This window comes from Dipodomys merriami, unplaced genomic scaffold, assembly GCF_024711535.1.
Source record: "Dipodomys merriami isolate MVZ:Mamm:240054 unplaced genomic scaffold, mDipMer1.0.p SCAF_24, whole genome shotgun sequence".
Lineage (NCBI taxonomy): Eukaryota > Metazoa > Chordata > Mammalia > Rodentia > Heteromyidae > Dipodomys > Dipodomys merriami.
The window spans coordinates 6,104,004-6,130,615 of record NW_027203826.1 but is presented as its reverse complement, the minus strand read 5'-3'; the positions used below and the strand labels follow the sequence as shown (position 1 = coordinate 6,130,615).

Genomic DNA, 26,612 nt, shown 5'->3' with positions numbered 1-26,612 from the left:
ATATATATATATATTTTGCATTGTAAAAACATTGTATATACATTGTGAATCTGCTTATGATAACCATGGTGTTTTGGTATTCTGAATGCAGAATTTTACTCATCTCTACAATAAAGTGCATAAAAGACAATGCTAAGATTTGTAACATTAACATTTACAAGTAATTTCTCTGTAGTGATGAATTTAAATTCTGCAAGGGTGTCAGCCCTTATTGACTGCTGTTTTCCATATGCTGCTCAGTTCACTAGCATATGGGCACTCTGAGCTGAAAACTACAGATGCATTTCCACACTGACATGTGACTCTGCTTAAATGACTCAGGCATGTTTCAGCGGGTTTTCTGGTCTATAAAATTCCCTGGTGCCCATCCATATCACCTGTGACAACTGAATAGGTGTGGGCTAGAGGGAAGCACACCATCATCCTGCAGGAGGTACTGACTGCAGCAGGTGTGTAAGATGTCAGTGAAGAACTCAGCTCAGTGTCAAGTTTATAGTAGGTGTTCCATAGAATTTTGTAGGCAGAGGGGCATCTACTAGACTCCTAGGAGTCTGAGTCTACGTTGCATCAGGTGCTAGATGACCCATAGTGACAAGGACTGGCTGCCTGGGCCAAGGCTGTTTCCTAGTCTCTGTTTGACTTTGATACACTTTAGTAAGAAGGGGGAATCCAGCATCTCAGGGGCACCATTGCACATCCAACATTATACTATATCTTTTCTGGAGGTATAAGGATTTGAACTCAGAGTTTGCTAGATAAGCATGAACCACTGGAATAATACCCTAGCACCCTTAATTGCTTTAACTCCCCACCTTTACAAAAGCTTATAACACATAGAATGTTGTTATCCTATTTTGTAAATTAATTAGCACATTTCCCTTGAAATATGTGGTCCATGCATTTGACGTCTTACCTTTTCAATTTTTTCATCCAGCATCCTGAAGAATTCTTGTTGGCTCTCAGAGATGTGCATGCTGGAAAACAAAGAGTTAAGTCTTTATTTCAACAAACCCAGCCCTTCCAATGAAAAATGATGCATCCTTAAACTTGTAGAGTTTTTCACTGAAATACTTTAATGTTACATTAAGAACAAATGCCATTGCTATCATCTTGCAAATGTATTTCCTAATAATCTATCATTGCCTGTGAGTGAAGGAATACTATTTCCTTTTAATGTATGGATATTATTTATAGTAGTACCATTACTGGGAGGTGTGGCCAAACATTTTTTCAAGAACAGATTTATAAGAAGAAATAAAAGCAAGTGGCACATAGCACATTCCAACTCTGCATAGACCCATACAAAAACTACAACAACAACAACAAAACTATCCATAAGCTGGGTGGTGGTGGCTCATGCCTATGAGCCTAGCTATTCAGGAGGCTAAGATCTGAGGATTTGGGGTTGGAAGCCAGCCTGGGCAGGAAAGTCTGTGAGACTCTTATCTCCAATTAACCATCAGAAAATGGAAAGTGATACTGTGAGTCTAAGTGGCAGAGTTCTAGCCATGAGTGAAAAAAGTTCAGGGACAGCACCCAGGCCCTGAGTTCAAGCCCCATGACTGACAAAAAACAAAAGCAAACAAAACCCCCCCACTGTGTCCCAGTTATATTGAAGGACATATGTAAGAGATGTTGACAGATGAACATGGTACACAGCTGTCTCTATCCACATGTGTGGGCTGGAGACCAATGAGCACAACACAATGAAGATCTGACATTGTTCCATGGCCTCCTGCATGGGCGATAATAAATGCATCTCACTGCACTGGGATGTCAGAAAGCATGTCTGCATAGCACTTGCCCTGTGTTTTGTTTGTTCTCTATAATCTAACAGCCTTAGATGGTTGACGTGGTTGGTGGGGACTAAAGGTGAGAAAGCAAGGTAATAAGAGAAAAGTCATGGATGGGAAGGGTTAGGGGGTGGTATATACGGATCTCAGTAGTAACTTGGTCTTAAGAGTAGTTATTTCTACCAAGTAAATAGTTGTGGTTATTCTAAGGAGGTTGAAGATGCTGAGGGACAGACATACTTAGCATTCTTTCAGTTTATGTTAATACCTATTGATTGTGGTGTCTGGGGTGGGATGGAGGGTAAATTGTTGAACAGCTTCTTCTTTTCAAACTAGTTGTATTGGGCTAATGTGGTGATACATGCCTACTACTAGCTACTCAGAAGGTGGTGATGGAATACACTGGCCAAGGTGAAGTTAGTATGAAAAGTACACTAAAAGAAAAAGGACTTGACGGACAATGTAGTTCAAATGGTAGAATGCTTGCACAACAAGTGTAAGGCCTTGAATTCAATCCCCAGAACTACATAGACAACCAAAACCTAATTGTGGAGAGTTCACCTGATGTACCTCTTCAGCATTTATCGACACAGAAGAGAGGCACAAGTGATATAAAACAGTACTGACAGTGGGGCTTCCAGTTTCTCCCTGTGTGTAAAGCCAATATTCAAACTCTGCAGGCACATAACTTCAACTCTGATAGCAAAGGCAAACAATGCAAATACCTGACACCATTAATTATTTCACAGTTTACAAAGCACTTTCACACATATTTGTAATTTTGCCATCCATTAGATCACTGCAAAAAAAAAAGGAAAATGTTCTGTTTGGCAAACTTCCTCTCTATGAAAGGAATATTTTGGATGATTAGAATATAGGGAGAAGCAGGTGCTGATGACTCATGCTACTCAGTAGGCTGAGATCTGAGGATCGCAGTTCAAAGCTAGCTGGGGCAGGAAAATCTGTGAAACTCATCTTCAATTAACTGAAAAGCCACAAGTGGAGCTATGACTTAAGTGGTTGAATGCTGACTTCAGGCCCTGAGTTCAAGCTTCAGGAATGGCCTGTGCATGTGTATGTGCGCACATACACACACAAATTTTGGGGGGAAAAATTCATTTATTATGTACTGACTTTCCCTTGATTCCACATGATTTTATCTTCTTAAGAAAGTACTTGCTTAAGTACTTTTTCTTTGGTGGTTTGAATTCAGAGGCATGCCTCTAGCTCCTTTTCACATTTATTTTGAAGGTAGATCTCACTCTATCTCCCAGTCAGCCTGGAGTGTGGACCTTCTACTTGTACTTCCTGGAGTCATTGGGATGACAGATATGCCATACTGTACCCACCACTGTGCTGCCTCTGGAGCCAGGATGACAAGTGCCCACCTCTCACAGCATTGGCTGAGGTAGAGTCTCACAAACTTTTTTTGGTTAGTCGTGGGGCCTGTACTCAGTTGTAGGGCCTGGGCGCTGTCCCTCAGCTCTTCAGCCCAAGGCTAGTGCTCTACCACTTGAGCCACAGTACCACTTCCAGCTTTTTCTGCTTATGTGGTACTGAGGAATTGAATCCAGGGCCTCACGCATGCAAGGCAAGCACTCTACCACTGAGCCACCTTCCCAGCCCCAAGTCTCACAAACATTTATGCGCAAGCCAGACTTGAACTGTGGTTCCTCAATTTCCATATTCCAAGTAGGCAGGATTACAGATTTGCATCATAGCATCTGGTTATATCAAAAAGTTTTTTAAAACTGCAAACCTTCCTAAGTAGAATATTCAGTAGAGATACTACAAATATCACCTAACTTTGATTTTGGAGTGAGGCCATTCCTGTGATCTTAACTCGTAATGCTCTTTCCCTGATACCCAGAACCAACTGTATGAATGGAGTTGGCTGGCTATGAGCAAAATGGCCTGAAACCCTTGTGGGGTTTGCTTTAAAGATCCTGCTCTCATCTCTTCTTGTTAGAGTAATATCAGTCTTCCTTCTGTTTTTTTTTTTTTTTCCCCAGCTGCTGCTTCTACCCTAGGCTTGAAAAGAGCAAAGCCAGGTTTGGCAGCTGTTAAGTTAATGTAAACAGACTCTGTCACGGCTTGAATTTGAAGCATTTCCCATGGGCTCATATGTTGATCTCTGAGGTTTTAGCTGGTTGTGCTATTTTGGGAGGTTCAGGAAACTTTATGAGGTAGGACCTAGATGGAGGAAGTTGGTCACAGGGAGCATGCCTTTGAAAGTTGTACTGGGTCCCCAGTTCCTTCTAGTCTCTCTGCTTCCTGGCCACTGTGAGGTGAGCAGCCTCTCCTCCACATGCTCCTGACACCATGAGGAGTTGTGCCAGCACATGGGGCCTGGCTAAGCACTCTGAAACTGGGCAAGATCAGTCCTTCCACTTTCAACTTGTTTGGTTTTGTCACTGCAAAAAGTAATGAATATGGTGCTGAAGGAACTGGTGACATTCCTGAGGGTGCAGTGCACAATTGACATTTATGACACTTTTGTTCCTTTTGGTTTTGGGCCAAACTCTTTAACAGAGAAGGTTTCTGGACTGCTATAGGCCCCAGATAGAAAAGGCATTAAGAGGTAGATATATATCTTAAGATAAGATAATGAGATAACCATATGTATATATAGGGTTTCTGAGAAGTGTGCAAAGTCTTCATAACAATGTCATATCTAGGAGTTGGTGTTCAAGTGGACATTTTCTGGCTCAAGTTCTAAATATATATTGCCTTGTACATATGGTAAAATAAGAAATATTTGTTAATAAAGTGCAGTGTTATTCAATTCTTACAATTCAGATGCTTGGCAGTAGTAGCACAGTTTGCTAGCACAGGTGAGGTACAGGATCTTTGCCTCTTCACCTAGAAAGTGAGCTGGTCTTTAAGTCCCTCCTACTGTAACAGTCTACAGTTGTCACTAACTTCCACAGAGGTAATAGTAGCAACATGAAAACAGCCATGTTTGCTTAGCAGTCATACGTACTGTACCACTTGAACCACTGTTTCAGCTCAGCTTTTTTTGCTGGTTACTTGTAATGGAATTGTTCAGACTTTTCTGTCTAGATTGACCTTAAACTCTGATTCCCTAGATCACAGACTTCTAAGTAGCTAGAAGTAGAGGTGTGAGCTACTATAAATAAAGCAATCATTTCTTTTCTTTTTTTGATGAGCCTTTACCTTAAATAGCTCATGCAAACAATGCTGTTATGGATATATCAAAACATGTCAGTTGTACGAGCATTACAGGAGTTTCCCAAGAATATATAATTGGGAGTTCAGTTGCTAGAGGGTAAAGTGCACCCAGATTCAATTTTACTAGATAATGCAAAGTGATTTCCAAAGAAATTGTACCAGTATATCTATTCCTACCAGCAGGGGTTAAAGGTACTATTCCACATCCTGGTAAACTTTATATCAAATGTATCCAGTCTGGTGATATAGAATGACATTGCTTTACATAAACATCTGCCATTTGTAGATCTCTAGTAAAATGATTGTTCACATGGTTAGATTTTTTTTTATGGGCTCTTTGTCTTTTGCCTACTCATTTGTAGAATTACTTTCTACATCCTTAAAAGGCAATGACAACTATTTACATGATCTTATTCTCTTTTGTGAACTTTTTTTCTTTTATAGTAATTTTGATAAATAAAAGTTCTTAGTTTTAGTGTACCTACCTTAATTATTGATTTTCTTAAGATCTGGGTATCTTTCATGTCTTACTAGAAATTTGCTTTCAATGTCATCTCATGATAAAGGTATTTCTTTTGATTTTCCTGAAATTGGCTTCAATATGCTTTGCAGGGCCACACTACCTCAATTACTAAAACTTTACTATAAATCTTGATTACACTGTAGGCCGCACAGAACTCACTCTGAAAGCATTTTTTAGTTTTAAAAGAAAACAAGAACTAGGACTTACTTTGCTCTGGGTTGATGGACTAATCCCGGAATTTCCTTATTAGTTTTAAGTCTTGCATTAGAGGTGGCACTTTTTTCCTGAAATGCACAAGCACACAGGTAAGACAGAGTTAGGACTGGCAATAAAACAGCATTAGGATTTTTCATCACAGAATGGCCATTGCATGTGTTAGCTGGTTAACTCACAAGGACAAAGGTCCTTGAAAAGATGCTATACAATTCAGGTGGAACCTGCCAGACATTTGAACAGGGAACACAGCTGGGAAAGGAGGAATTCACTTTATTTAGAAAACAACCAGCAGCTAGTATTCAGTTCTTCAAAGATCAAAGAACAGAAGAATCGTGAGAGAGGAAGGGGAGTGGCTGTATCAACCCAGTGGTTTCTGGCTTGCCCACGCTAACTGGTGAAGTGCATTTTATTTGTAGAAGACAACTGCAGTTTCTGAGACACAAAACTACTTTCATCATGGGCTCTAGCTCTGACTAAGATCAGCTAACATCTCAAACTCATCACAAATATTGGAACTGGATTCAACTGGACTACTGAAGTTTAATAGCTGGACACAGTTTCATATTCCCAGTATACAATCCACACAGCAATGTAATATTGTCAAATCTTTATATGCATGATATCATCAGTAAGCATGCTTTCCAACAAGACTACCATTCAGTGTTTATATTTATTTATTTATTTATTTATATTTTTCAGCAATACTAGGGTTTAAACCCAGGGCCTGACATATTGCTGAGCCACATCACCAGTCTGCATTTGTTTTTGAGATAGGGTCTCACTGTTTACCTATATTAGGCTTCTCATTGTAGCTAGGGTAACAGGCTTGTACCAATCTACCTGCTCTCCACTGAAAAGGGGTTTCACACATTTCTGCCTTGAACTTTGATCCTCTCATTCTGAGCCTCCTAGGTAGCTAGGATTATATGCATGATCCACCAGTGCCTGGCTCCATTTTGTTTTATTTTTGCTAAAATCAGGGTTTCAGCTCAGGATCTGGCATTTGCTTGGTTTGCTTGCTTGGGTGGTACTCTACCACTTAATCCATGTTTCCTCAGTCTATTTTAGAATACTTTCATGGTCATTTATGCCTGGGCTTGGCCTTGTATCTGCTAGATTTTAGATCACAGGTGTAAGCCAATGTTGTTTGGCTCTATTCTATGATTTTGAAGAAAAATCAAAGTGCTTTATAATTTGTCTGTGAAACATACCTCTAAAATTAAAGAAAGAAATTCTAAGCCTCCTGAACAGAAGACTATATGTACTCAAAGAATGTGAGGTGCGTCCATAATTTAAGAGTGTCTACAACACCAGGCGCCAGTGGCTCATGTCCCTAATCCTAGCTACTCAGAAGAGTTAAGATCTGAGGATGGCACTCGAAGCCAGCCATGGGCAGTGATATCCTTGAGACTCTTATCTCCAATAAACTCTCCAATAAACTCTCAGAAAAAGCTGGAAGTGAGGCTGTGGCTCAAGTGGTAGAGTGCTACTTGGGCACAGAGAAGCTCAGGGACAGTGCCCAGGCCCTGAGTTCAAGCCCAGGACTGGCAAAAAAAAAAAAAAAAAAAAGAGAAAAAAGAAAAAAAAGTGTCTACATTGAAGAATTAAAAACCACTGTGCCCAGGTCCACATTTCAAGATCCACATTTCAAGATAAGCAGTGTGGTATGGGGTAACAACAGATGGCCCCAAAGTAAATTTCTTTGTTTTCATTTCTCTCACAATAATAGACACCATTTTAGCCAGTGATATCCAATGACTTCAGTTCTCATTTGCTATTTAACATGAGTGAATCCGCAAAGAATCAATTCTTTAAAAACAAAATCAATTTTAGCTGGATACTGGTGGTTCATGCCTATAATCCTAGCTACTCAGGAGGCTAATATCTGAGGATCACAGCCATCCTGGGCAGGAAAGTCTGTGAGACTCTTATCTCCAATAAACTAACAACAAAAAGCTAGAAATGGATCTGTGGCTCGAATAGTAGAGTGTTGGCCTTGGGCGAAAGAAGCTCAGGGACAGTGCCCAGGCCCTGAGTTCAAGCCCCAGGACTGATATATTTATACATACAAAAAGTAGAGTATTTTTTTCTGTTGTTCTTATTTTCTGACGCCAGAAACATGATTATCTTATGTTAAAATTAAGAACGTTTTCATGAACATTTAAGAAGTATAAAATACGTGTTTGCCCTCTGTGGAGCTGGGTGGGCAACAGCAGGTGAAATCTAGCATCTTATACCAAACTTAAGGTAGAAGAAAGTAGGGAAGGCTAATGCATGACTAGAGAAGGGTGAGCTCCAAGCTGTCTTTTGGTCATGGAGGTTGAGGCACAGGGAGGAGATGGTGCTTCATTGAAGCTGCCGAGAGCCCAGGGACAAGCAATGAACAACATCAGCAATGACTGACTTCTCTTTAAAACTGAGAGATGCCGGGTGCCTGTGGCTCATGCCTGTGATCCTAGTTACTCAGGAGGCTGAGATCTGAGGATTGCAGCTTGAAGCCAGGCTGGGCAGACATGTCCTTGTGAAACTCTTATCTCCAATAAAAAATGCAAAAACCAGAAGTGGTGCTGTGGCTCAAGTAGTAGAGCACTAGCCTTGCGCACAAAGAGGCCCAGGGACAGTGCCCAGGCCCTGAGTTCAAGCCCCATAACCAACAAAACAAAAAACAAAGTGAGAGATGAAAATAGCTCAAATGTCATTAATCTTGCGATATCGAATCCTTCTCATTTTCCACCTTAGGCTGCATGTCTTGTCTACTAAGCATTGAGATGGCCCTCCTCTTCACATGATCTCCCAAACCCTTTGAGCTTTGAAGATACACTGTGATTATCAACATTGCTGATGCTTCTACTCCTAAAAATACAAGTGATATCAACTTGTTCCTTCATTCCTTATCTCTCTACTTCAGTGAAAATCTTCCCCTGGCAGTAAAAATAAATCAAAAGAAAATTAAAGTATATGATTAAGAGCCTGAATAAACTCTGTAGTCCTGAAGATAAACTGATTCTTGTTTTGCCAGGCAGCATCTCAAAAGCATGTCATGGCAAGAGAAAAACGTCACGGTCCTTTAGACATGCTTAAAACCTTAAGGCAGCTACCTACAGAGTTTATTAATTCATATACATTTGCACATACATTTACAATCACATATTATGATGGTATCTAACAGGGCTTCACATGAAGGTTTGTTGAGATATTTTCAACTTTTTGTGTGCCTCTGATGTTCGTGTTTCACAATTAGCATTGCCAACATTTTTTCTCTTCTCCTGTGTACAAGATGTATTGTTTTCATTTCCATTTCATTTTTATTGTTTGAAGTAAAATCACTGTGAATTATTAATTCCAAGCTGCCAGCACTCCATACTAGGGACACTGACTGTACAATTCCTTCAAAGTAACTGTAGGGAGCAGGGCTTGGATGATGGTTCACAGAAAACATGACTATTCCTCTTTTAGAAATAAAACTGAGCCAGGCGCTTGTGGCTCATGCCTGGAAACTTAGCTGCTCAGGGAGTTGAGATCTGAGGATCACAGTACAAAGCCAGCCGGGGCAAGAAAGTCCATTACACTCTTATCTCCAATTAACCACCAGAAAACTGGAAGTGGCACCATGGCTCAAAGTGGTAGAACACTAGCCTTGAGCAAAAGAGCTCGGGGACAGTGCCCAGGCCCTGAGTTCAAGTTCCAGGACAGACAATAAAAGAAATAGAACTGGCCCTGTTGCAACACTTCTATAAGAACCCAAAGTGACCAAAAACTATGTCAGTGTTTTAAGCTATGTCTCTCCCAAACTGGATTCAAATCAAACATAAGCCTCAAGATATAAGACCATCTGCTCTCCTGAAGGCTATACAAGCTTTGCTTGTATTCTAGCATATGCCATAATAAAGTAGAAACTTTTACTAGGTCAACAAGGACATGCAGTTTCCTGGTAAAATTGAACAGAAAGGTAACATTTCTCAATGTCACTAGGTTACTGAAATGTTAGCGCATAGATATATGCATTGTGGTTGTTGTCCAACAGTCATTCAGTAGGAAACATGCTGGGACAGCAAAACAAAACAAAACAAAACACTCCAGTTTGTGTGCTAATAATATATATATTATCATATATATATGTATATGCTCTCACTCTTTCCTTTTCTCCCCCTGTGTTCTCATATTCTCTCTCCTTCCCTCCCTCTCTCTCCTGCTCTCCCTTTCTCTCCCCATATAAAAACACCATCATGCTTAGTTTGCTCTTACCTGAGGCTCTATATGTATTTATTAACTTGAAAATGGAGAGATGAGCTTTTGAAAACTATGGCTGTTCTGCTATTCATGGTACCTTCCCCATTGCCAGCCATCATACTAGGGCCTTTGAGTGTCAAATAACTTAATACAGACACTTGGGACACAGGCCCCAAGTGCTAGTACAACAGATGCCAGCAACAATATTAATGTTATTAGGTTTTATTAAGGTATTATCATTTAATCCTTACAAGTATGTATGATAAGAATGAACAAAGACAAGAACATTGAGGAAACGGGCTTTGAGATGTATCATAAGATGTATCATAAGGTAAAGAGAACGACTGGCCCAAAGGTAAGGGGCTCTGTATCTGCATCTCTTTCCATATATAGTTTTCATTCTTTTAAAAGCTACATCTACATAAAGAGGATGAAGGAAAGAACAGGGCACACAGTTTTTAAGTCCCTTCTTAAGGTCTAGGATCTAAAGATGAGCTTGAGGTCTGGATGGGACACAATTTTAATGATATGGGTCAGAATGGTAAGAATGCACCTCTGGCCAATTGTTGAAAATGGTAACAATGTCCTCTGGCCCAGAGCAGTTCAGGCCAGGAGAACATGTTCTGATTAAATAGTAGGTGGAGAGAAACTAAGGAAAAGGTAATGGCAAGAATAAGCTCTCCCCAAAGTCATTCAATGTCAAATTTTCTAAGAGGTTATTTATACTGGCTAAATAATACACACATCCAATTGCACCTTAGACCTAGTTCTTACTAGTGAGAGCCAACTGTTACATATTTAGGAATTCTGTGGGTAACGTAGTTGGAAATTAGCCTTTATGGGACTTACATTATGGAAATGGACAAATTATAAATTAGAGCCAACCCCCCCCCCGCCCCACATCAGAGACTTGATTTACTAGCTCTGTTAGTTTATAAATCTTATTTAATATATAAGACTTGTTGTTTGTTATCTCTACCTAAGTTCTTACTAACGGGGTGGGGTGGGGGATGCAGAGTGACTTTATATAATTATGGCATAGTGTCTGCTTGGCTAGCTCAAGTTCCTGAGTTCAAAACCTACAACTGCCAAAACAGCAACAACAAAACGCTTTTAACTTGCTTACTTATGAAAACATGCTGAGTAGCTCTGTAGACTCCTCCAGTTTCCCAAGGGGGGAACTCCCTTTTGAGCAGTACCCATGCCCTTGACATCTATTCTAAGCCCTTTTAGCAGATTCGTGTGTATGTGGTCAAAGGAACAACTCCATGTTTCCTAAAAGCCCAAGGAGTTCGTGTTGGGTGTCTCTTTTCATGTCCGTGAAATACTGGGTGAAATATTGGTAGATAGAGACTCCAGCCCAAATCTGACCTTTAAGTCTTTTAGTATCTCTAGGCATTAGCTTTATTTGATGCAGAACAAAAGGCTAGACCATCTCCAAAAGTGCCTTGCTTGCTTCTAAACTCATGTATAACACCAGGGCAGAAAAGTATTGCAGGATAAGACTAGGGGATAAACCTGGTCACTTTACTTTTTTTAGTCTATACTCTATATAATAATAACAGAATAATGCTTCATGAAAATATATAACAACCTCTAAGAATTAAAAAAAACCTCATCATAGTCTAGGTATTTGTATTATTATTTAATCTCATTTAATTGGATAACAGTACTTTATAGATTAAGAAATAGAAACTCTGGAAATTACCTAAAAACTGTGTTACTTAAAAATGTATAGTTACTTAAAAATGTATAGACCATAAGTGGTCCAGTCTAGTTTGTGAAGAGCTGGCCACTTCTAGGGTGTGTTTTTCTAGATTGCAGCATGCACTTCTTTTCTGAACTCTAGTTCTTCCTTGGTCAAATTGTGATGCCCAGTCTGGTTCCTTTAGCTGCTTTGGTTCCAGTCATACTTTATTTTTCTCACTGGAAAAGACATGGGGTTTCTGTATGTAAAATGGATTGGCATTGGAGTCATAAACCAAGTGCCATATTTCTTTCCTAAAGTTAGTTTGCTGTGAGTTCTCAAGAGTCCATAAGCATATGCAAGGCTCTGTGGGTGTGAGATCACACCCTGGTAAAGCCCAGCATCTCATACCTTTATGGCATCTGTACTTTGCCCAGGACAGCCAAGCCCCTGGGCCACTGTTGTGCAATGGATTATGTGGCACATTAGTTGTCTTTTGGGATTACTCACTATGTAAACAAACAAGTGTTTCAACAGATCTACGTACAGAAGTCTAATACTGATATATGTAAGTTTTCTGTTTACTGCTTTGAAAAACATAAAACAAGCAGAGTGATATGATGAATTAAACAAGAAACCTTCAACTTTTTTTTGTTGTTGGTCCTGGGGGTTGAACTCAGGGCCTGGACTCTACCCCTGCTGAGGTTTTTGTTTTTATTTTTGTTCCCTTCATTCCTTCAAGACTAGTCCACTACCACTTGAGCTACAGCTCATCTTCCAGCTTTTTGGTGGAGATGAGTCTCACAAACTTTCTTGCCTGGGCTAGTTTGTCAGTCCTTAGGTCTAAGTTGTCTGAGTAGCTGGGATTACAGATGTAAGCCATTTTTTAAAACAAGGTTTGGAGAATCTGGAGCTAAGATTTCCCTCCAATCTTAGTTGTACATTTTTATTTAAAATCTAGTGTCAACCTCTAGTGGGCCAGGTCTGTCTTTTACACTCATGTGCTGGTGTTTAGTACAGTGTACCTGGTGTGGTGCTGGGCCTCATTATCACGTAATGGTTCATTGTACAATAAAGAAATTGCTTTGGAAGGAGGGGAGGACAGTTAAAAAATGTGTAAAATAACATATAAACTTGATCACTTGAACTGTTTTTAAGCGTAGAGTGCCATGGCATTTGTATTTACCTTTCTGTACCACCACCACCACCACCACCACCATATATCTCCAAAACTTTTCCCATCTTGCAAAGCTCAAACTCTGGCTAATCAATGATCAGCTCTCCATACTTTTCTCCTCACCCTTGGACACTACATCTCATAAATGTGACTACTCTAGATTGCTGTGTACTTTGTAGAAGATCTTACACAAATGGCCACTCTTACAAATGGAAGAATAACAGCTGACATTTTTAAACCACTATGACCTAAAAGGATTATGGGGGAATACTTCAAAGGTATTCAGAATGAAATGGTGCATGTTAAGGTCTTTTTCCTTCCATGAAAGAACTTGGGACATACTTTAAAAAGAAAAAAAAAGCAATCCTGAGGTTCTTATAACCTGACTCAAACATGACACTGCTCACCTGCTTGGATGGGATCTGTTGCTCTCTTTTTTTCCTGGGGTCACAGTTATGGTTTTAGTCAAGATGATAATAAAGTCAGTGTTTCTTCTTCCCTCTCATGCTTCTCAACCCTTATTCCTTGGCCCCAACATTTATTCCTGAGCCCTCAATCCTTTCTCTGCCTAGATCTGTCTTCAGTGGAATTAATGTTGTATAATATTATTTATAATATTATAATATAATAATGTTAGTATAGCATACAAGTAAAGAAAGGCAGAAGTTCATTTATGCATTCCTCAAGCAATATTGGGTGCTGATGACTATTAATTACTACACAAAGAAATAAGACATGTCTTTGTCTGTAAAGGGTTTATATGTTATTTGGTTAAAGCATTGCAAACATACCATAAGAAGAAAATTGTGTAAACAATGACAAATCCCTGACAGGGCCATCAAAATAGATATTGGTCTACCCAGGAAGGCTATGGGACCCTGGCTGCTTGTTCCTAGTTCAGTGTGGGCTCTAGACTGGCTGGAAATGTATGTACACAATGAGTCATGTGGACTACGGGTCTCGGGGATGTGACAGAGATTTTTGTTATATAACGTCCAAGGGCAGTGAGCTTAGGACTATCTGTCTGAATTGGTAAACAGGAAAGAGATAGCACATCTTATCTCCTATCTACTTGGAGAATTTGCACCTGCTTGCTAGCACCCAGAGTATTGGTATTCAGACATGGATTTCCACTTAAAAGATTCAGTTTGAGCCAGGTGCCAATGGCTTATGACTATAATCTTAGCCAGCCCAGGCAGGAAAGTCTGTGAGACTCTTATCTCCAATTAGCCACCAAAAAAGCTGGAAATGGAGCTGTGGCTCAAGTGAGAGATGATAGCCTGAGCATAATAGCTCAGGGACTGCATCTAGGCCCTGAGTTTAAACCCCAGGACCAGCACACAGAGACAAAAGACTCTTGTTGTTCTTACCCTTAACAGTATCTGCTGCAAGGGGCATGGTGATCTGATGTTTGCTTTTCAAACTAACTTTGACTCAATGCTCTTGTTTTATAGCTCCATCCATATCCAGAGATACCTTTGCTAGCAATCTCTGATCCTTTCCTCGTTTCTGTAGTCTAACTGGCTTTCTTCTACTGACTTTCTACCTGAGTTGTCTGTCTTCAGCGTACAGAATGTTGAGATTGCCGTCTCCTGTTTTCTTCATTTTAGATTATCGTTATTACTGCACAAAATCCAATGGCTGTGTCCCACCTACTCTAGCACAGTCCAGTCTAGACACTTCCACACATTTCCGAACTCTGCAGCCAGATGTGGCAGTTGTTATTAAAATCTCCATGCTGAGACAAGGAAATTGAACTTCAGGAAGTTACTCAAAGTCTCTCAGAGGGTTTGAATTCAGGTCGTCTGAGCTATAGATTATGACCACATCCAAGGGTTCTTGTGAAAACATGATAATAACAGCCACCATCATCAGGCAGGTGCTATGTATGCATTAACCGTCACAGCTCCATGACAGAGGTGCTATCACTCTTAACTTATTGTACATAGAAAGAAACTAAGTCATAGAGCAGTTAAAGAGCCTGCCAGCCCATGTCACAAAGCCCAGAGACTTGCTTCAGAGCCATCTCCTGGACAGCACTGAAGATGATCACAGATGGTTCTATCATGAAGATTTTCCCAACTTGCTTTAGGAACTTTTCCCAGCTCTGTTTCTTTTCTTTTCAAGATCAGTTGTAATAATATTTATCAAAAAAGTACCAAAGCTATTGTCAAGACTAAAAAAAAAATCTCTAAGCTAGCCAACCAAAGCAGAAGCAATGGATATTTGACAGCTAAAGTTAAAGTAAAACAATTTTGAAAACATTTTTACACAAATTATTTTGCTAGATCATACTATACTATCTACTGTAGTTGCCTGCAGACATTCAGCTCAGGGATAATGTTGAAAATGTGCAAGTAGGCACATGAAAAAGGTATACTTCACAGAGAAAATGACAGCTAGAGTTCACTGCCTAGTCTAACAGTTTAAAATTATATATGCTAGAGGGTGCTATTGAACAATTTAAAGGTTTTGTCCATTTAGTCTTTGAGTTGTATATAGTATTGCGTCAGGGTAGAGCGAGCTTGTAATTTTTAATTAAAAAATGTTGAACTTCAGCCCAGTAACTGTTAACCAAAACTGTTAACTGCAGAAAAAATTTTAAAATAAATTATGTTCAGAAAATGTGCAGTTAATCCTTATTCGTGCCATAGCATTAATCATTCATTGTTTTCTTCCCCTCCCTTTATGTCCCAGAACTTTATGAAAAGATAATAAAATGCTGATGCTAAAACCCCCAAAAGATGATACTGTCCCTACCTACTATATGTACAAAGACTTATGTCTTGTGAGAGTTTATAGAACATATGAAAGAGCTGGGAAGGTGGCTCAGAGTGCTTGCCTTGCATGCATGAGGCCCTGGGTTCGATTCCTCAGCACCACATAAGCAGAAGAAAAAGCTGGAAGTGGCACTGTGGCTCAAGTGGTAGAGTGCTAGCCTTGAGCTGAAGAGCTGAGGGACAATGCCCAGGCCCAGAGTTCAGGCCCTACGACCGGACCCAAAACAAAACAAAACAAAACAGAACAAAGAACATATGAAAGAAAGGAAAACAAAATCAAATGAGTAGAACCAAACCATTAGTGCTCAGAACTCCCTCTGCCCATAAGTAAGCTGAACAGCCCAGGTACTTGTTAGTCAATCATGATTCAGAAAGTGCATGGAGGGGAAATGCCTATGCATTTGTTGACTGACACAATGTTAATCACACAGGTTCAATCTAACCTAGCAAATGTAGTATGGTCAGGGCAAGCATACCAAACGCTAAACAACTTGGAGACCTACCCCAAAGGCCATTCAATTAGGAATTAAGCTCATTTACCAATTTACATTCTTCTATTTAATTAGTGATATATCAAATTATTTATTGCAGAACTCTGGCTTGTTTTCCGCGAAACAATGTTACTAGTAAGTAGAGGCTTAAGTTTTTGAATGAGTAATGATGATAATTTCCAGCAATTTACAAAGTTTTTAGCACTTTAATGCTTGCTTCTAGAAAGAAAACATGGAAGAATCATTTGTGTCTGCTGAAAGGCCTTGTGTAGACAAATGACAATATGAAAGTATCATGACATTACCGTAATCATTCTGACTGCTTTATTCATTGCTTGCTACTATAATTATTCTGCTTTCGTCATCGCTTTTCCATAAAGGATGAAGGAAAAGTAGGAGCAATGCCTTTCTGTGGAGCTTTGATATTTTATGCTAAATCATTGCTAGGCAAAAGGATCCCAGGGAACATGTGTTGACTGTTCAGGGAGAAATGTCAGTAGATTGGTATGGAGTTTATCCAAGTATACAAAAGCATTCTGGGGATACAGAAAGAGCTAGTGTTCCCTAACTGTGGTAAAGGAAGAGGTGAACAGCCCATCACCTTTTTTTGTTCTTAAAAAAAATCTGCTCAGTTCAATATTATCTTTTTTCTTCTCATTCCCAAACCCAGGATCACTTTTGCTGAGGAGTAAAAAGCTTTGAGGATTCTAAGGTGAAGCTGGGAGTCGGTCTCCACAAAGCCATGTACTGGCTTTTCTGGAAGCTTGTAGTTGTTCTTAGAAGCAATTCTCAGTTGCATATGCAACACACAGGTCCCTTTGCAGCTGGCAATGATGAAAGGACTATTCTGGTAGAAAGGGTAAAAGAGGAAAATCTTAGAAGTTTTCTGCCATGTGAAAACTGACCTTAGATACTTTTTTAAAAAACAAAGAAAAACTGAAGGGAGCCCTTTCCCAGGCCATAATTATAGAAATGCTTAAATATGTCCATTCAGCAAGTCAGATCTGTTTGGCACCCAAAGTTACTTTTCAACGAGTTACTTAATAGACAGAGGAGAGAAAACACTTTGAGTGAGGTTGTTGAGCTAGGCAGGTTATATGATCTGATTATGCCCGTTAGCTGACAAGAGTCTATTGATCCTAAAATGTCCGCATTTTGGCTTCCAGTTACCACTGTCATCCTGGTAATATCTACCTGGCTCACACCAGGCCAGAAGGAGGTGATTGGGCAAAATCCAGCAGGTGTGTTCCTACCCCTCACTCTACAGTCAGGATGTGGGCAGGGAGGGGAAGCTGTGCCCATGGGCTATTTCTTGGAAGAGGGCACAGGATTAGGGAGTAACTGGGGCTAGACACACCCTCTTCTCTGCAGTGTGTTGTAAATAAGGTAAATTTCCTTGTCAAGGTGATCTCCCCTAAAATCAGACAATTCCATGAAAGGCTAGAAATGTATCCCTACTCAGCAAGAGTTCTCATCAAGAGCACAAATAGCATTGTAAACAAGAGAGCTCAGGCCCTGCTGAACAGAAATAAGAAAAGCAACTGTTTTCAACAGTCCTTTAAAAACATTCAGGAGACGTGTTGCTTACATCAAGCACTAATGAAAAAGAATTCCTATCTGTTCTTTAAAATAAGCAATCGAAGAATTGCCATCAGTCATCTTCTTATTAATCTATCATCAAAAGAATCATTCCAGGTAAAATGGAGAATTCATGTCTTAGGAGCATCTCTGCCAGGGACTGGCAATTTTGGGTGGTGGTGATTTGGAGCTCCCACTTATTACACTGGCAGGACAAGGAGGGGGGGAACCCAGGACTTGCTGGTCAGGGGTGTTTCGGGTCAAATGTTGCAAGGGGGCTGGTCTGCCCTCTTACTCTTTTATCTGCAGAAAAGAAACCTAACAGCAATTCTTTCACCTCATTAGGTTTTCTCATTAGGTTTTCTAGGAAGAGGAAAGTCAGGTTACTGGAATATTTGACAAAAGTATCAATTTCCTTTAAAAGATTCTGATACCCCTTTTCTTCTGGCTCATGTGACCCAGCACAGGTTTTTTTTTTTTTTATCATTGAAAGGTACATCCAACCAGCTTATTTATTCTAGTAAGCCACTGTAAGGTTTTCAAACTCTAGGTTTACAAAAAGCTTACAATGTCCTTTCTTTGGTTCCCAGAAACTCAAAACCTGCATTATCTTCCTAAATAAGGCACTATCTGCTGGGCATTAGTGCTACATTGTTGTCCAAAGCAAACATCTTTCTTTTTTGACCTCTTCAAGTAGTTGGAGAAGATGACTAATCACCATTGCTTAATGCAAGTCCACTATATACTTAGCAGCCTTATGTGAATTCTGGCTCTTTGAATAACCTGTTGCCTGCTACAACAAATGAAATAGAGGATTTAGGCTCTAAACTTCAAACTCCTGAGATTCTACACATCAGGTCTGGCCATCTGCCACTATGTGTCAAAAAAAGGCATGGTAAAGGACAGAGAAACAAGTTTATTGAATAGCACAGTCATGCCAGAGGATGACTATTTCAGCTTGTCTCTAGCCTTTTATCAGGTACAGACAGAATGAGCTATAAGTTTAAGTAGAAAACTGAGGGTAGAGGGCGAAATGTATTCATAGTTCAAACAGCTCCAATCATAGGCATGTTCTGAAGTGGTAGGACAGCTCATTGTGTCATGATTGGTCAGGTGGGGACTGGTACAAAAAGAGTCACTGACTCCTGGCAGATGGTCCAATTTCCTCTCCTTTCCTTTCTGGTTTTTAAGATGGCTACAAAGTGACTGTAGGAGAGAAGAGCTCTGGGCAAAGGACCCAAATACAAAATGGAGGAGGCTGAGGTATCTAGCTTTTCTTCTGTTTTTAATTTATGGGCCCTAATAAGGTACTTATTTACATGAGTATATCTGAAGATGAATTCCATATACATGACTTACAGTGAAGGAAATGAAACAGAAAAATTTTAACTTTCAAGTTTGCAGGGCTAGCTTCTGGCACGTTCTCACTGAGTTGTCCTGACTTAGGCCTGGCCTCTTTGTTGTTCTTCATGGTTCCACCAAGGCCAGCCATACCAGCAAGCTGTGACTCAGTCATGTATCATTCAAGTGTGATTAGCACTCATAACAACTGTATGAGAGAGTATTGCCATTATTAAAACACCACTTCAGGGGAAGTACTGCACCAAGAGTGTAATTCCAAATTCCCAACAGTCAAAGTGGGCCGGGAGCCAGGACTTCCCTCCTCCCATCATGGATGGTATCAACAGACCCTGTGTCTGGGAGGATGGAAAAGGGAAAATGGTTGCACTTGACTTCCAGTATTCTTCCTAAAATTTCTCACCAACTTTTGTTCATGTATATTTTGACCTTGGAATTTCTGTCACATAAAATGGGCCTTAAAAATGCTTCAAGCTGAGTGTGGTGGTACACACTTTTTATCCAAGTCCTTGAGGGCTGAGGCGAGATGGTAACTTCCAGGCCAAGCTGGATACACAGTGAGTTTGTTTTGTTGAAGCAAAACAAAACAAAATCCTAGTCACCATTATAGGAAATAAAGAATACACAGCTTGTCGCTTTGCCAAGATCAAGTGCACTAAAAGCCATGTGAATGAAATTCCCAGTTATTCCTCACATAAATCCAGACCTTAGAAATGATCATAGTTTACTGATAAACATTAAGCATGCTATATTCTGTGTTAGGCCTGGTAAAGTCTTCTCATCGGTGAGAGGTGGGAGTGGAAAACCTAAAACCACAGTGCCTTCTACTAATGAAGTAATCAGAAGTGGGAAGGAAGAGATGGAAATATCTGGGTTGAAGAAGCCCAGCCCTTGGAAAGCTATTCATGGACATCAGCCAGCTCTGACCACTCTGAATGCCAAACAGATAAAGCAGGATAGATAGGAAACTTTATATTATAGACATGTGCCAGAATTAATATAAAAAAGCCAGGTTTATCTTCGTGGAAGCTTTTAAGGACCAGAGCTGGCAAAGGTCCTCTGGAATTCCCCACTTCCCGTCTGAGCAGCCCAGTCAGCGATCTGATCTAGAATGGGAGCCTCTGCCAGTCAGCTACAGCGTATGGTTCTACTGCCAAGGTACTGCTGGTAAATTTCTTTTAAAAAATTACTGTATTCTCAAGAGCACCAAAAGCAGTCTAAATAATTTTGAAGTGAAATGAAAACATGAAGGGAATGATGCTTTAAAGTGAACTTCTTAGGCTAACCCAGCACTAAGAATAATAACGATGAATTCTTGCCATCCACCCACATTGGTATTCATGAGAGACAGAAGGCCAGACACATCCACTCTGAATTCCCATGCCATTGTGTATGGATGGCCGTGGAGGGCAGCTCACATGCATGCAAACAAATCAGCAGTAACTTCTAACTGGGTGTAATGCTTTCTGACGAGAAGAAACTACATATTGTTTGGAGCAAGATAAAAACTGGCAGGAGTTAATAAAAATAGCCATTTCAAGAACAGGGTGGGAGGGAAATGACAGAAAGGTTAGCACAAGTCTTGTGATGCTCTGGGTGGCTTTTATCATGCAGTGACTCAGTTGGACAAAAAATAGAAATGGCTTCTCTAAGCCCAGTCTCCCATTCATCTTTTCCTTTCTAAAATTACAACCACCAAGGATCACGCTTTTAAGAAATGAGTGTGGCATTTGGGTTTTCTCTGGCCTGGTGGCCCTGGGTCCAGGCTTTCCACAGGAATCATCTTCGTATGATTAGTAAGTCTCATTCTCTTTTTTCTTCTTGTCTTCTTCCTCAACACACTGACTTGGTTCCAGGATAAAACGTAAGGGCTTTAAGAATTTTTGCATAAAGTCCTGCTATGACCCCACAGACTCAAGACACTGGCCAGTAGTGATCACAACAATCTTGTCTGCAGAGGGAAGGTGCAAGGTAAGTTCCTTCCTGTTCTGTTTCCAAGTGAACAGGGGCAGGTCCTGACCCTGCTCCTCTCCTATCTTCTCCTTTCTCTTCCCCTCTTTTCTTTGCCAGTTCCAGGGCTTGAACTCAGCAACTTGCACTCTTGTTCTCCACTTAGTCTGCTTGTTTAACTTTTTTTTTTTTTTTGGGTCCAGTCGTGGGGCCTGAACTCTGGGCCTGGGCACTGTCCCTCAGCTCTTCAGCTCAAGGCTAGCACTCTACCACTTGAGCCACAGCACCACTTCCGGCTTTTATCGAACCCAAGGCCTCAGGCATGCAAGGCAAGTGCTCTACCACTGAGCCCCCTTCTGAGCCCCTTGTTTAACTTTTTTGATCACACCTGGTTCCCTACCACTTGAGCCACACCTCTAGTCTAGCTTTTTGTCAGTTGTTTGTTGGAGACTCTCATGAATGATTCTTTCCAAGCTAGCTTCAAAATGTGATCCTCTGATCTCAGCCTCCTTAGTAGCTAGGATGACATGTGTGAGCCAGTGTGACATTTCTGATGTCCTAGGTCAACATACTACCTCGCTCTGTCAAGATAACTCTGATTTCTGTCTGATATTTACCCACACTGTTTTCTAAGAGAATACCTTATTCATTTTCAGTTCTCATTTAATCTACTCAATTTTTAAAATTAACTCAAGATGTTAGCAAAAATTTAAGAAGTCTAAAATGCTGACAAAGTAAAATAGGCAAACACATTAATCTTTCTTACTCTGTAGGCAGGAAGGAAATTTGCTGTGTATGTGTGTGTGTGTGTGTGTGTGTGCACATGCGTGCATGCGTTTGCATACGTGTGTATGCATGTGTGCCCATGCATACATGCATGCACTGATTCTGGGGAAGGGGCTAGGCTTCCTTGTTATTTCTTAGACTTCTTCTTTATGGTTCTTGGATATCCCCATCATAGCAAGAAACCCAAGAACTCACGTTGGGTAGGCATGTCCTTTTGGCAGAGAGAATGAGAGAGGACGAGAAACAACACCTATTTTTTTGTTTGTGCATATGGTTATCTAGCAAGGAAGTTATGTCAGAGAAGTGAGTATAAATAATGAGTGGTTAAAGACAGAGAAAAGAAAGAAGCCGAACCATCCACGCAGTTAAATAAATAAGAGATGGCACCCCAGTTCGAGTTCCTTCGCTTGGCTATGATGGTCAGAAGCTTAAAGCTGCCCTATCGTCAGGTCCTAGAAGGCTCTGCCTGGCTCCTGCTCTTCTTCTTTCCAACTTAGTTTCTGGAATGGCTTTCCCCTATTTTTTTGTGACTTTTTTGGTTGAGGGGGCACTGTGGTTTGAATTCAGAGCTTTGAGTTTATTCGTCATTGAGCCATACCTCCAGCTAATCTTGCTATTTTTGAGGCAGTCTTCCATTTTGCCCGTACTTACACCTGGACTGTAATCCTCCTATTTTATGATTCCTTCCATAGTTGGGATGTCAGGTGCATGCCACTATTCCCCCTGTTGAGATGGGGGTCTAGCTGCCTAGAACAGTGATCCTCCACTTTGTCTTGTCTCCTGAGAAGCTGGGATGACAGATTCATACTAATCATTTGGGAGGGGTGAGAAGCTGGGATGACAGATTCATACTAATATTTGGGAGGGGTGTCTCATAAACTTTTTGCCCAGGATATTCTTAAACTACAGTTCTCCTAATTTCTGCCTTCTGGATGGCAAGGATTATGGGTGGGAGTCACTGGCATTTAGCTTGTTTTTATTTTTTTTTCTGAGATAGAGTCTGCATGACTGGCTTTGAACTTGTGTTACTCCTGTGTCAGTTTCCTGAGTGCTGGGGTGTAGGTGTGTGGCCCCCATGGCTGGCTCACCCTGTTGACTTGGAAGTGTCCAGATGATCGCCCCATCACCCATCTCATATCTTCTACTCAGCAGCTATATATCCTGCAGGCCTTTCATCTCAGGCCTCCCATGATTCTCTGGTCAGTCAGGAGGCAAAAGCTAGGTTTTGGTTAGGCAGACTGACCTAGATAAGAGCTTCTAGTCAAGGTGCAGGGATGGGGGGGGCAGTTCCTGTGCTGGCCAAAACATGTGTCCTGGTCACAACTGAGTTGCATACAACTGGAAAAAAAGGAATCCTTTGTGTAAATTGGAAAAGACTCCATCAGCTTTATGAAACTGGGCATCCAGAGTTGAGTAGATACCTGGAGGCTACTCTGAACTTGCCTACCTAGGGGGGGTGGCCATTTCTAATTCTCACCAAGGCTTTATACAGCCTTTCACTGAATCTGCAGGTCTCTCCTCCTTGCATCTACAAGTGGCTTCTCACAGACAGTACTTAAGGGAGGATGTGGTTCTGTCGTATGCTCTGTTGAGTGCTCTCAGACCTTTCGATTGGACGGTAAGGACCCTTTGGGCAGAAACCACTGCTTTCTGCTCACCATTACCTCTCAGGTCCCTAACACAGTGTCTGGTTCACAGAAGATGCTATATGCATATTTATAGAATAAGTTAATAATGGAGAGCCAGGGAGATGTAGTAAAAGAAACAAGCAGACTTCAGGTGCCAAGGAAGAGCCTGGCACATTTGCTTATATTTCACTGAATGATCGTAGGAAGCAGAAATTAGCAGACCGAAAACTAGACTTCATCTGTTCATGCTGAAAGGTGAACTTCCATTTCTCTTAAAGAGTTGGAAAGAAATCTGTTGCTTCCAGAAAAAAAAAAGAAAGGAGAGTCAGGCCAGAAGCACCTCAAGACTGGCTTGGGGCTGAAGGGGGTTTTAGGCAGGCAAGCAGCTGGGAGGGACCCTGTGTGAGCCAGAATTTCAGTGACTCATGAGATTGCTGATACGCTAGGCATCTTGGAACTCTCAAAACTTGTTGAGACAAAAAAACTCTTGCCCAGTTATCTGAGGATACTGAGGCACGAAGCCTGTCCCTCGGTCTACAAACTGAACAACAGGGAAACTGCCTGCAGATGAGAAGCCAAGGCCGAAGGAGGAGTAGTTACAGCTCCAGCAACAGCAGCGTTTTTGGGACATGGGAAAGAAAGGTCAGCGTAGAGCAAGTCCGTGTTTCTCACGGCAAGCTGGGTGAAGCAGGTATCTTTCCAGACAGTTCCCTGACAAAGGCAGGGAGGAAGGAAAAATGATAGATGGCCATGACTTTCAGTTTATATTCTAGGAAAAAGAAATACTCTCTATGATTGTGTATCTATTTTAAAATCTGTACAAAATGCATCAACACAGGCATTATTTCCAATTGTTTACTCATTGGTTCATTTTAAAGGTTGTTTCAAATCTTCACATAAAGATTTTATACTTTTTTGTGGCAGTAGTTTGAACTCAGGGTCTAGTACTTGCTTGCTTAGCTGGCATTCTAGAACTTAAGCCATACCTTCAGTCTATTTCCTCCAAACCTGCGCCTCCCCCCCTGCCCCCCCCTCCCCCCGCTGGTTATTTTGGTGGTGAAGTGTCATGGACTTTTCAGCCTTGCTTTCTCCCTGGTTTCACATTTTCTGGGTTGTCAGCAGCCCCTTTGCAAGGTGCCTGTGGAAGGCCACGGAGGTGAGGATCTGTGGCCTCCCACCAGTGCTGTGAATGACGCTGGAAAGGAATTCTGAGATGACAGTAGGCTGGGCCCACAGCAACCTCATGAGACACCGGGACGTGAACAACCTGCAAACTCATATTGGCTTCCTGAATTCACAAACTGCATGACATGGTCAGTATTTGTTGTTTCAAGGTGCTAATTCGGTGGTAACTTGTTATGCAGTAATAGATAACTAATACACCACACCACATATAATGCAAAGATACATGTAGTAGAATTTTGAAAGGTATCGACAATATTAAAGAAGAAGCACCAACAAATCCTTACCAGGACCAGAAATTAGTCATCATAAACAAGTTTACTAATAGATCAATGTTGATCTTTGCTGGCTTTGATGTGTGTTTCTTTAATTTCAAAAGTTCTCTTGGCCACATACCACATACATCCATCATGAATGCACAGGAAAATGAGTAAGGTGAGGTTTCAAGTGAGTTATTACTAAGTGAGAGGCTGCCTAAACCTGCAGGCAACTGCCATGTCACTTAAAATTTCCATTCAACTATTTTTTAAAATGAAAGAATAGCCACCAAAGTTGATTGTAAAGGTAGAAGGCTCTCATAATTAATTTCTCAAAAATGCACAGAATATTAAATGGTAAGGAGAGATAGAATCTTGAATCTTATACTATGAACCTCAAATCAGAAGTGATCTTAATTCAGACTGATTTCTCTCTCTCTCTCTCTCTCTCTCTCTCTCTCTCTCTCTCTCTCTCTCTCTCTCTCTTTTCTTTCTATTGTGGGGCTTGAACTCTGGGCCTGGGCACTGTCCCTCAGCTCTTCAGCTCAAGGTGAAAGCTCTACCACTTGAGCTACAGCGCCACTTCCAGCTTTTTTTGCTAATGTGGTGCTGAGGAATTGAATCCAGGGCCTCATGCATGCAAGGCAAGCACTCTGCCCCTGAGCCACCTTCCCAGCCCCCAGACTGATTTCTCTTAATGTCGCTGACCTGAAAGTGGAAGAACAAAATTGAGTAATCCACAGGGAACTAAATGTATGATCCCTAATGATCATAGTAGTCTCAAATCGTATATGAATTCCACTGAATCTTTATTTGACTTCAGTTCTTGGTGAGAATAAATGGTTCTGGGAAGTAAACATAGTACCCTGAAAAAAAAAGCTATACAAAGGGATCAGAGCTCAGGGATATTTGAGAGAAGCAAAAAAAAAAAAAAAAGTAATAATACTCTTCATTAGAGAAAAGCATCTGAAAATAGAGAAAATCATTACAGACCTCCCACCCTAGCAATTACAAACACTACCCTAATGAAGGCAAGTGGATTTTTAGTATTTAAAAAATTATTCTTGATAACATTTCACTAAATTATAAAATATATCTGTTTCTACTGCCAGACACCATAAAAAGCTACTTTTATGGAAGACCTATCTCTTCAAGACTCGGGACTTCAAGACATATCAGGGAAATTCTAGAAAGCATTTTCCCCCTAAGCACCCCGAGGATATCAAATCATCACTTTAAATCATCACAGGCCTACACGAGAAGGCTTTACATGGCTGTTTAACTACCTGAGTCCATACTTAGTACATGATAGATAAGTGACAATTTAATTCAGTTGTCATTGCTATTTTCCCAGGCTACCCTGGTCTGGGGAAGAAAAATTAAAAATGTTGGTTCTCACACTGGTTTTGCTCTGCATTTATCCTTCCAAGGGGTACATGGGAGAAGGATTTAGTTGCAAATGTTCAGTGTCATCCTCCTTGCTCAAGGTCAAAGAGGTCTTTGGATGAGGCCATGGGACCTAAGCTCTTTATTTTCTCCTTGAAGATGCTGTGACCTTGGAGGTAGGATGTCATTGAGAAACAAGTGTGAACTCTGGGCCCATGAATATGAACTACATGTTTTGTCCTCAAAGGTCTGCTGGGTCCTCCGGCAAGTGAAACACCCTGTCTTGTCACTGGTACGTACTCCACACTGTACTACAGGCATTTTCTGACTAAAAATTTTCTACTAAAAATCCACTTCTCTCTGTGTACAAGCAGATCTGTTATTGCTCTCTCAAACT

At 40.8% G+C, this 26,612-nt stretch overlaps 1 protein-coding gene across 2 annotated transcripts in view; it reads right to left on the bottom strand.

Moving 5' to 3' along the window:
- CUNH1orf21 (chromosome unknown C1orf21 homolog) overlaps window positions 1-26,612 on the bottom strand; it is a 302,366-nt gene that overhangs the window by 30,958 nt on the left and 244,796 nt on the right. For both annotated transcript variants that reach the window (XM_070034215.1, XM_070034214.1), the window contains exons 4-5: window positions 5,716-5,792; window positions 914-974 (exon numbers count right to left, since the gene is read on the bottom strand). In XM_070034215.1, the coding sequence (XP_069890316.1) occupies window positions 914-974; window positions 5,716-5,792 (138 nt within the window). The remainder of the gene's footprint in view (window positions 1-913; window positions 975-5,715; window positions 5,793-26,612) is intronic.